General features: G+C 35.4%; 1 protein-coding gene across 5 annotated transcripts; it reads left to right on the top strand.

The window, feature by feature from the left end:
• The first annotated feature begins 1374 nt into the window (after window positions 1-1374).
• On the top strand, window positions 1375-11615 carry LOC133851146 (calmodulin-binding transcription activator 3-like). 5 transcript variants are annotated; one of them, XM_062287470.1, is made up of 14 exons: window positions 1463-1592; window positions 1680-1778; window positions 2766-2885; window positions 4096-4211; window positions 5298-5386; window positions 5708-5753; window positions 6155-6437; window positions 6903-7198; window positions 7660-8076; window positions 8224-8924; window positions 9373-9946; window positions 10555-10863; window positions 11138-11263; window positions 11433-11615. In XM_062287470.1, exons 2-13 carry the CDS (start codon window positions 1739-1741, stop codon window positions 11228-11230), a joined length of 3084 nt encoding a protein of 1027 aa, XP_062143454.1. In that variant the 5' UTR covers window positions 1463-1592; window positions 1680-1738; the 3' UTR covers window positions 11231-11263; window positions 11433-11615. The 5 variants fall into 5 exon arrangements, with proteins under 5 accessions (XP_062143444.1, XP_062143454.1, XP_062143458.1 ...); XM_062287460.1 differs by lacking the exon at window positions 11433-11615 and having other exon boundaries at window positions 1375-1481; window positions 11138-11322; XM_062287474.1 differs by lacking the exons at window positions 1463-1592; window positions 1680-1778; window positions 2766-2885; window positions 11433-11615 and having other exon boundaries at window positions 4095-4234; window positions 11138-11322.
• The last annotated feature ends 130 nt before the right edge of the window (window positions 11616-11745 follow it).

Below are 11745 nucleotides of genomic sequence, written 5' to 3'. Positions count from 1 at the left end.
TTTATTTTTTTTTACTTTTTATATAATATCAATAATTTTTTTTATAACTATTCAAATAAAAAATTCACTAAAATATAATTTTTTTTTTTCACTTTTCTATACAAAATTTTTTACTTTACATTACATTTACCACTTTTATTAACTCTAAAAAATAACAATATAGTATTCTTGCATGGCAAATCACTTGCCAAATGAAAAAAAAAAAAAAAAAAAAAAAAGTTTTTTTTCTTTTCCCAAGTCAACCAGGAAACAAGTACCCTTCTAAGGGGTTAATCTGCAAAATCATTGGCAGTCAATCCCCCTGCTTGACCCCATATTCAGACTTAACAACCCCAATTATAGTTTCAATTTTGTTTTTGTTTAATAAATATCAAGTTAATTTATTATTATATAAGCAACCATGACACGTGGCAATCAAATCCATATCAAAAGACTACTGTTTACAAAGCAAAAGATTCCTTGTGATTGGCTTCTTAACACTAAAGATAAAATGAATGTGCTAATTTCACTGGCCTACCTGCTTTCCACGACACGCCCTGCTTGGATTTAATTATGAACAACTACGCTTTTTATAGCCTTTAAGATAGTAGGCATATTTGGACTCATGTCACATCATTCTACAGAATCTCTCCAATAATGAATAATCTAATAGTCAATAGACCAATGGATGGTCCCCTGCCTTTCCATTGGGCGCGGTAATTCTTGTCGGGTGTTAAATTTGGTCGTGTTAAAGTAAGAATATAAAATTAAACAGGTTTATTTTAATTTAATTTATTTAATTAAATGTGTTAAATTTTAATTTGTTAATTTCGTAGTAATTTTGTTTTGAGCTTGTAGATTGTGTTAAAAATTATCTGTCATAAATATCGTATGTCGGGTTTTAATCATGTCGAAATATGAATATAAGACTATGAGTCTGTTTTGAATTTACGATTTCAAAAAATAAAATTTAAAAATACTTAAATATTTTATAAAATTACAATTTGACCTTTAAAATTACAAATTAACTTTTAAAATTTTGAATTTTTGAAAAAGTAATTTCTTACCAATAATTTTAAAAAATAAATTTTTACATTTCCAAATCATAATTTTATAAAAAAAATATGATCTTTTGTCACCTCAATAAACAATTTTTGACCACATTTTTCATATGGTAAAATAATCTCCTAAATAGCTTTAAGATTTTTATTTTTAAAAAAATAAAAGTAAAAGTTGACACGTAAGGAAAAGTAAATTTTATTAAATTTATAAATGCAAATTTTAACTAGACTGTCTACCAATTTTGTCAATTTGTGAGTGTACAGCCCTACTTTTTATCTTTAAAGTTCTTCGACTTGTGTGTTGTCCACGTCAGACTTGATCCGACCCGGAGTATCGCTCTCCGCCGGTGTAAACACAAACCATAATTCATTGACTTCTCTCTAGCTCTTTGTTTAATTTTAGTGGTTTTCACGCGCTTCTTCTCTTTCTCTTACAATACGGTCCGTTTCTTTAGCCCAGACCTCCGTTCTCTCTCTCTCTCTCTCTCGCTCCCTTTCTTCTCCATTGCTGTTAGGGTTTTTCGATTGTTTGGACCTTCAAAATCGCTGCGTGTAATTTTCTTGGCGATTAGGTTTTCATTTTCGGTCTTTGAGCTCTGGTTATTGATCGGTTTTCTGAGAAATCTTCGGTTTTTGCAGGTTCTCTGTTGGTTCTGTGGATTCGTAATCAGACCTCTCGCGGATGAAAACTAGGGTTTATGGCTGAAAGTGGAAGATACGTTCTTAATCAACCATTTGGTGTGGTTTGGTTTTTTTTTTTTTTTTTTTTTTTTTTTTTTTTTTTTTTTTCTCTCCTAATATTCTCATTTCTTGCTTTTCTGCTTCAATGCGTTCGTGAGGTTTATTAGATTAGATTTTGGTTCATATGAATGTAGAAATGATTCAATAGATATGAGTGTCTATGTTATCGGAAAAGGGTCGTTACTTTGAAATAACAAGCTGAAGTGCTTAACAAGTGTTGTTCGTTCTCATTTTTTTTGGGTTTTTTTTTTTTTTTTTGAATGTTATGATGATTTTCAGTCAGTATGTGTCATAGCCAAATGCTAGAGCTCCCCATGTATTCTCTCATGCACCCTTGTTAGGCACTTGGCATGTATGAGGACCAGGGCTCCGAAGTTGTTCATTGTACATGTTGAAGTTGATTGTTAAATGGATGAATATATACGGTATTGCATTCTGTGCTAGAAGTGCGATGAATTTTTAAATGAATATTTTTTTTTGATAAGTAAGAATTCATTAAAAAGCGCAGAGGGGCGCAACCCTAGTACACAGGAAGTATACAAAGGAGCCCCTAAAAAGAGGACTGAAACGAACAAGAAAGTAAAAAGTAACATTAAATGAATATATTGTTAGGTATTGTTAAATGAATATATTGTGATTATTTCGGTCCAGGTTTTGAAGAGGTATGTTCTGAGTTCTGCTATTCTTGCTTTACATGTAATTCACTAGATGTGTATACTGCAGCGTGTTGGCTATATTGGGCACATAGAGTTTTATTGTTACCCAATTTGGATCTTGAGAATGTTAATCCAGGATCCTTTATTACATGTCACTTAATTTGGTTCCTTTATTCTTTTTCTTTTTTTTCTTTTTTGTGATTTCAACATTTATCGTTACATTGTGTGTTTATGATATTAGTAGAATTGCTTTTCTTTATTTGTATGATTGGATATTGAATGTGTTAGTTAAAATCTTTAACCATCTGTGCATTCCGAATTTTGGCAGACATTGAAAGGATAGTGCTTGAAGCGCAACACCGTTGGCTTCGGCCGAGCGAAATTTGTGAAATACTTCGCAACCATCATAGGTTTCACTTAAATCCAGATCCACCTGTTACGCCTCCAGGTTGTCACCGGCATGCTTCTCAATGTCTTATTTCTAATTGCTGTCACACTTATGGGTGTATTAAATTGCTGCACTTACATCTTATAAGACTTTGTATTGATATTCTTTTCATTCCATTGCTTTTCCATCTTTGTTGAGTTAGGCTGTGAATTTTGTTGTTTGATTAAATTCTAATTAATTTTATAAAAAAAGAAAAAGCAACTATTTTGTGCCGGTTGTTACATTTGCACAATTTTAGAATCATAGTTGTTGTACTCATCTCAAATTTGGATAATCAATTGAGATCTCTCAATCTCTAGAATTCTTACATGGCCAAACCCCATCTGTGCTCTTTGTTCAGGCTGGCTGTATATATGAGAGTGGAAATAATTTTATTGGCCATTATTATCAAGAAAAAGATTCTCTAATCAGTTATGGCCTCCAAAAATTACACTTTGTAGTTCAAGTCGTTATTTTTTTCATATATCAACTTGAATGTTGATGGTCGTGTGTGTGCATTTGTTTATTTATGTCTCTTCATGGAGATGATAATTGTTGTGAGACCACCTAGCAATTGTGGCCTTCACAAGTCACATCTTGCTCTGTTGTGATTTTTTTTTCCTTTCCTCTATCATCTTAGTACTAGAAAAAGGAGATAAGTTTGTAAACATAAACATATGAATATCATTTATGAAGAATATAGTAACCCTCTTCTGCAATGTTAGGAAAGATATGGGGTTAAGGATTTGTATATGGTACTAACGATTTAGAATAAGCATATTTTAGGGTCTCTAGAGATTGGGATTAAAGCTTAGTTGAGTTGATTTGAGGAAGGGCAATGTGGTAGGTTTATCTTGTTGGTTTTGAATTATGTACTTCCTCAGTGCGTAGCAAATTAGTTTTGCTGATATCAGAGGGTCAATGTTAAGTTTTTCCCCCCCTTTTATTTTGGCTCTATGTGGCATGGATTCTCTTTTGTTACTTGAATGTATTAAATGCTTCTAACTGATTGATATTTCTAAAAACCTTCCTAAGAAAACAACGGTTATATTCGAAGTCAGCCCCCCTTATTGCTGCTACAGGAGATATTAATAATGAATTAGTGACTTACCTGTGCACTTACTATTATTGTCTGATCAAATATCAATAGCTACTATTCCTTGTAAAGAGATGGAGCGTTGTCATTCCCTGTTGGTATTCAAACAGCAACTAAAGGTTTTTCATTTTTCAGCTGGTTCTTTGTTCCTGTTTGATCGAAAAGTTATTCGGTATTTTCGTAAAGATGGTTACCGGTGGAGGAAGAAGAAAGATGGGAAAACTGTCAAAGAAGCTCATGAAAAGTTGAAGGTGTGCTGTTCAATTTATTATTTGTAAGTTAAATTTTTTTGGGTTTTTTTTTTTTTTTGGTGGAGGGGGTGGGGGGAGTTTTGTGTTGGGTTTAGGGTTGGCCCTAATTGATGTAGTCAAAAGTGTTGCCTGGGTATCACCTCCTGTAGCTGTCTGGACCTTCTGTCTCTAGTTACTCATTGTTGCAGGCAACACCAAGTAATAGATCAATATGCTCCTTCATATTTCAACCAATCTGTTGTTTGGCTACATGGATATGTAAGCACTCCAATGGAACATTTAAGATATTTACAACTCTTTAACTAGTGAGTGTGTGTAGCATTAACCTAAGAACTGAACTTTTAGGTTGTATGATTTGCTTGCAATTACTAAATATAATTTAAAGCATATAACTTCCATAGTTGTGGGTTATTTTGGGTTATTTGAGCATCTTCACTTTCCATCATGGAGATTTCTTATTTTGACCTTTGCCTGGTGGCCCTGTTTTGGTTTTAATCATTGTATAAGATGGAACTCGTGCATAATATCAGTTGTGTATTTATAGGTTCGCTTGCTCTTTTTAAATCTGGTTGACATTGTTTCCACTGCTTCAAACATAATACATTGTTAATTTTTATCCACATTGGTAGCTGATGTGTATTTAAGACATGTATCTCTTAATATATTTCATTTTATTATGTCTTATTAGCGGTTTCAACAAGCCGAGATAAATTGATGCCAGAAATTATGCTTAGTACTTACTATTATACATGTATTTTTAATTCCGTGAATACGTGAAGGCTTGACGATTAAATGTATTATTTTGTTCTTTCATGCTTTGGTAATGAGGCTAAGCTTTGTCTAGGGAGGCCAAATATTACTATTGTTTTGAGTTTTTAAATCATTTTCCAGATGTCAATAAAATTTTGTTCCTGTAGTTCTGTATTCGAAGCTTATATTTCAAGGCGGCGTTAATTTTTGCATTGTATGTTAATTTTAACCTTTTTCTAATTCTGTAGCGGACCTTCACTATGGATTACAGGTGATTGCACTGTTATTTTGAGCTTCGCGGCTTAATTAATTAGTTGTTCACCGGTTTGTCTGTAGGCTAACAGTGTGGATGTTCTCCATTGTTACTATGCCCATGGGGAGGACAATGAGAACTTTCAGCGACGAAGTTATTGGATGCTTGATGCGTAAGTGTTGCTTATATTTGTAAATTTAACAGCTTAAAGTTTCAAATTTTGTTTTTTGGTGGACTGTTTTTGATAGCATGGTAAGAGATTACTTCTGTTCTGAATTTTGCAAAGGGCGTGTTAGGCATTAGTATAGGATTCATTGCACCCTTTGCATTCCAACATATAAAAAAAATTGTCTCTTGTACTGAAGTTTTGTTCTGAAATGTGTAATACAAAAGGAATTTCAATGAAAAATTTGAGTTTTTGTTGATAAGAACTTTTATCTATTTTTTGTTTCATTTTAGTATCATTCTTGACATGTATTTCCCTTTTCTGCAGGCGCTTAGAGCACATTGTTCTTGTACATTATAGAGAAGTAAAAGAGGTATTCCTTTGTGCTCATATATGGCCTTCTATTTTTCAATTCTAGAGTTTTCTGAACAGTGTTTGCTTAAAATTGTAATAACTCCCAGCTTTTCACATCTTAAATGCTTTTATTCAACTGATTTTTCTTTTGTTTATTGGTAATTTACGCACACACCCAATGGGTTTTTAAACCTATGACCTCACCTCTCACCCCCTTCGTATGTGGGACACTGGGAGAGGAGGTAGCATTTGAGCTAGAGCTCAGTGGGAGTGAGTTTGTTGGTCATGTCTAGACTTGTAGCTATCCATGATCCCATCCATGATGAAAATTGAATGTAGATTAGTTGACTTTACTAGATTTTTTTTTTACTTTCCTTTATGTGGCTTAGGAGTTCTGTTATGCCCTTTGATGCTATGTAGGGATACAAGTCAGGCATCTCCCGCGTGATAGCAGATCCAGGATCACAGGCTGGAAGCCCTCAAAGTAGTTCTGTACCATGCTCTGCGCAAGCAAACTCACCTGCCCCTTCAGTTCAGACATCTTATGGATCAAGTCCAAACAGAGTAGATAGAAATGGACAGAAGTTCTCATCAGGATTGGATGATGTGGATTCTGCTAGTGATCCACAAGCATCTTCTCTCAGTCAACCTATTTTTGGTTTTATATCGCGTGACACTTCTTTGCTGGAACATAAAGTTTCAGGTAAAATTGTTGCGATGAATGCATGATTGATTCATATTAATGTAGTTGAATCACAATTATGACACAAAAATTAAGACACTTGTTCTTTAACCTTTCTTCTGCTTAGGCCCTAAAATTTTCTGAGATTCTTCTAATTCGTACGAGTGACAAACCGTGACAAACCATGACAAACTTTAATATACAGGAATACGTTAATATGCACTTTTTCATCCGACGATGTGCGTTATCAATTTATTGATTGTATTAATCAGTATAAATGCTTTATCTGGCCAAACAATTTTGCTGTGTATAGTCATTTAACAGCAGTTTCTGCCGTGTAAATTGTTTGCTTTGTCCTTTAGAGTCCTGTTTTAGGGTGAAACTTCTATATTTAACTGAATATTCATTTTAATTTTTGAATTTTCTTTTTGGATAATATTTTCTGTTAATTTACAAAATGTGACCAGGTGGCTGTGCTGCTTTCAGGATTTGCGGAGTTATCAAGCAATCCCCCAGATTTGTGGTTTGCTGGACCTAAATATTGCCAAAGTTCTGGGTTATCTAATTTGGCTGAAACTAACAGCTTGGCCAACACAGATGGTGTGCATTACCAGAAATATTTTGTTGGACATCCTACTGGAGCTGACTTTATATCACATAAGCTAACAGATGCTAGATTGGATGCTGATAGCTCAGTCCAAGATGTTTTAACTTATAGAGATAGATTAATCACTGACAAAGACAACCAGACATTAATGGCAACTTCTGGGGAAGCAGTTCAGGTTTGTCTTTTGCTGTTAAATGACATGTTATTATTGTTGACTTTATTATTACGTAGCATTCAATCTGGAGGGTGAAGTGATGTTGAATTCTAGGCAGGTGCATCAGTTGTATTTACCTATAAAAATAGAAAAAGGAAAAGAGAGACAGAGAGAACCTCGCAACTCTGTGGATGTATCATGTTATTTGTACATTTTTACATTTATGTGAGGCTCATAGATGGGCATGTTTCGTTGTGGTGTTGTGTATGATCTGATAAGATGGATAAACATTTGTTGTTAAATGTCCATGGGAATTTTGGTTTTACTATTGTGCTTGTTATTGCTTGTGTCTCAATTCGAAACCCAAAATCAAACTGAGTATTGATTTTCCTCAGTTATGTGTCTGTCGACCTTTTCATGGATTTTAGATGAATGTTTCTCGTTGTAGAAGTTCCCCAAGTGATGCTTGTACCTTGTTGCAGGTGCCACAAGAGCGTGGTTTCGATTTAGTTCATCCCCAGTTTCACAATTGTTCAGATCCTCATGTGGAAGTAACTTCTACCATTCGTGTTGAAAAGAAATCTAAAGATACTGTTGTAAACAATGATGAAGCTGGAACGCTGAAGAAACTTGACAGCTTTGGTAGATGGATGGATAAAGAAATTGGTGGAGATTGCCATGAGTCCTTGATGGCTTCAGACTCTGGCAATTATTGGAATGCACTTGATGCTGAAAATGATGAGAAGGAAGTGTCCAGTTTATCACGTCATATGCACTTGGACACTGATTTGCTTGGCCCTTCTCTATCCCAAGAACAGCTATTTACTATCCGTGATTTTTCACCAGATTGGGCTTATTCTGGGGATACAACAGAGGATGCAACAAAGGATTCAAGAAAGGTGTGCATACTTTGGTTTGCAACATTATTTTTCCCACATTCTAAAAATCATGTGGACATGCTTATTGGCCTTTAGTTGTTGATGCTAGAGAACTTAATGTATAATATCATGCAAATTTTATTCTCTTTTTTTTTCTTGTGGTTTCAGGTCTTAATTGTTGGTACATTTTTGGTAAGCAAGGAGCTATCTAGCAAGATTAAGTGGGGATGTATGTTTGGTGAAGTTGAGGTTTCTGCTGAAGTTCTGAATGATACAGTCATCAGATGCCAAACTCCTCCACATGCTCCTGGGCGTGTTCCATTCTATGTCACCTGCAGTGATAGGTTAGCCTGCAGTGAGGTGAGGGAGTTTGAATATCGAGAAAAGCCATCAGGAGTTGCATTTGCTATGGCTGTTAAAAGTGCACCAGCAGATGAAGTGCATTTTCAAATGCGCCTAGTGAAACTTTTATATCTAGGCCGGGTGAGGAAGAGGTTTGATTGCTCTATGGAGGATTGTGATAAATGTAAGCTTAAGAGTACCATATCTTCATTACGAAGTGAGAGTGGAAATGATTGGGGAAGGGTTGAAGAGACCTCTATGGCCTTCAATAGCAATCACATGAACCCTAGAGATGGACTGATTCAAATTTTGTTGAAGGATAGACTTTGTGAGTGGCTAATCTGTAAAATTCATGAAGGTGGTAAAGGACCACATGTTTTGGATGACAAAGGCCAAGGAGTTATACATTTGGCAGCTGCTCTTGGTTACGAGTGGGCCATGCGGCCCATAGTTGCTGCTGGTATTAGTCCCAATTTCAGAGATGCACATGGAAGAACTGGGCTTCACTGGGCGTCATATTTTGGGAGGTCAGATTGCTTTCTTAGATTCTCATCCAAGTATTTAATATATTTTGAGTCTTTGACACCTGAAGGACCGAGTTTTGATTTCAAGTGCTCCCAAAGGGTTTATTTCCTTCATCTGACTGTCTAATATGTCGATCTGAACAGTTCATCTATTAGCCAATTATCAATGTTACATTTGAAGATTAAAATTTATTAATGAAGTCATCCACTGTTACCTAATGCCTCAGATTAGGTTTTTACAAGTAAATTTAATTGAAAACAATGTGGTTAAATGTTTATAAGGAATAGAGACTCCCTTATCCCTTCGCCGTTCCCATGCATAAAGCCTGATTTTGATTTTGTTTCTTTGGCATGAATGAAAGGAACATTTATGTCTTGTAAATCTTTTATGTATAACAATGTCCGTTTATTGACAACAATTGACTTATTGTTCCTTTTCTCCTTTCTGTAGAGAGGAAGCAGTCATTGCACTTCTTAGATTGGGTGCTTCTCCAGGAGCTGTTGACGACCCAACACCAGTATCTCCAGGTGGAAAAACAGCTGCTGATCTAGCATCAAGCAGAGGACATAAAGGGATTGCTGGATATTTGGCAGAAGCAGATCTAATCAGTCACCTCTCTTCACTGACTGTCAATGAGAACATAATGGATGGTGTTGCTGCAACTATTGCAGCTGAAAAGGGTATTGAGACTGCAGCACATGTCCCATCAGATTTGGCAGCATATGAGAATCTTTCTCTGAAAGGATCTCTTGCTGCAGTTAGAAAATCAGCTCATGCAGCCGCTCTAATACAAGCTGCATTCCGGGCTCGTTCATTCAATCATAGACAACACACTAAGAGCAGCAAGGATATTTCTGAAGTTTCACTTGACCTAGTTGCACTTGGTTCTTTGAACAAGGTTAAAAAATTGAGCCATTTTGAGGAATATTTGCATTCTGCTGCCATAAAGATCCAACAGAAGTATCGCGGTTGGAAGGGAAGGAAAGAGTTTTTGAAAATACGCAACCGTATTGTGAAAATTCAGGTACTCCCATATATATGTGCTTTCTTGTGTTTTTTTGCATCGAATTATCATATTTGCTTTCCAGACAATTTTATTTACAATTTTAAGTTACCATAAGTTACTTCCCCCATCTTCTATTTGCCAGCGCCTTGAAATTTCAATTTGTAGTGAGCATGCTAGCTACTAGGTTTCTGTGACATCCTGGTTCATTCCTGTTTTTGTTCACTGGTAGAATATGTACTTTCTATATATTAAATCAATACTTGTTCCAAAAGCTTAAGCTAATAGGAAATTGTGAATTTGATCATTTAATTAAAATTCTTCCTCACGTATAAACTCGAACTTGCCTTCAACCCAACATGGAATATTCAACTTACATGGGGATCAACTATAGAGTCGGTGTTCGGACTCAGGATTTCTGTTATGACACCATGTTAAATTATCACTTGTCCCAAAATCTTATGATACCATATTAATTAAATAATGAATTTAATCATTTGATTAATATTCTAATACTATAAACTGTCCTTGAAGCGTCTGTTTGGACCCTTCTGTTGAAAGTACCAGGTTTTGTTTTTCATTTTTGGCTGATGGTTTAATTTAGTACTCATTCTGCTTATTGCTCTCAGGCTCATGTGAGGGGACATCAAGTTCGGAAGCAGTATAAAAAGGTCATTTGGTCTGTTAGTATTGTGGAAAAGGCAATACTGCGCTGGAGGCGTAAACGAACTGGCTTGCGGGGATTCCGAGTGGAAAGAGCAATGGGGGATGTGGCACTAGAGACTGAGAAAACTGATGAGTATGAATTCTTGCGAATTAGCCGGAAACAGAAATTTGCTGGAGTTGAAAAAGCTCTAGCAAGAGTCAGGTCCATGGTTCGATATCAAGAAGCACGTGATCAGTATATGAGGCTAGCTACGAAGTTTGAGAAGCTAAAGGTAATTTTGTGTTCTTTTTGTTGTTTCTCCAAACTAGCAGCTGTCTGCTTGTTGAATTACCGTACCGATCATCTAAAGGGGGTTGCAATCATATTCAATTTCTTAAAACAAAAGGGGTGATTGAAATGATAGTGGATTTTAGCAACAACTATTAAGTTACTTATGGCATATTTCTTTTAAGTATTTTGTTATTTACTTGATCAGTTTATAAACTAATGGATTATTTTTATAATTTGTGGTGATTGTTGTTTTTTGCATCTTTGTACCCGAACAGATGGGTGATGAAAGGGGCAGCCCAATGCTGCAAGGTGAAATTTCACAAAAGAGCGAAAGAGAGCAAGACTTGCCTGCATTATCAAAAAAATAGCGGTCATATATTGGTCGTCCTACTTTTTTACCTGTAAGTAGTATCTAACATTTTTTTTTTTACTCAGGAGGAGAAAGAGTGCAGGGGGGGGGGGGGGGGGGGGGGGGGGAGTTGTACATATCTTTTTTGGTTTTTTCCTCTCTTTTGCTTTTTCTTTCTCCCCTTGTAAAAATAGTGAATTTTCACCTGGAATGAGTGTCAGGGAAGCGGGCAGCGCTTAATCGGAACATGGGAATTGTTGAAAAGAATACACTGACAAGTACTGATTAGTTGCTTTCATTTCTGTAAATTGTATTTGAAGTTAGAAATGGTATTGTGGCTTATGGCAGGTGAGTCTGTAGTTAAACCTTTGACATGACATCAAATTTCATTTAATTCTTTGATAGCTGGGCAGATTAGCTTATGACTAATTGTTACGGGGATTCTTGTGTATGCCTTGCTATTTATCCTTTTCGCACCGTAATTTGAACTTGGTCAGCATAAAAGCTGTTTTTCACGTGCATTTTTTTTTTTTT

Source organism: Alnus glutinosa, chromosome 1 (genome assembly GCF_958979055.1).
Source record: "Alnus glutinosa chromosome 1, dhAlnGlut1.1, whole genome shotgun sequence".
NCBI classification, from domain to species: Eukaryota; Viridiplantae; Streptophyta; class Magnoliopsida; order Fagales; family Betulaceae; genus Alnus; species Alnus glutinosa.
The sequence above is the reverse complement of the archived record's forward strand: the minus strand, read 5'-3'. Positions and strand labels throughout refer to the sequence as shown.

Bases quoted from the DNA above. Each gene is read 5' to 3' on its own strand.
- LOC133851146 (XM_062287470.1), top strand. From the start codon at position 1,739: ATGGCTGAAAGTGGAAGATACGTTCTTAATCAACCATTTG. The intron at 7,199-7,659 runs GTTTGTCTTTTG...ACCTTGTTGCAG, and splicing joins CTTCTGGGGAAGCAGTTCAG to GTGCCACAAGAGCGTGGTTT. The intron at 10,864-11,137 runs GTAATTTTGTGT...GTACCCGAACAG, and splicing joins CGAAGTTTGAGAAGCTAAAG to ATGGGTGATGAAAGGGGCAG.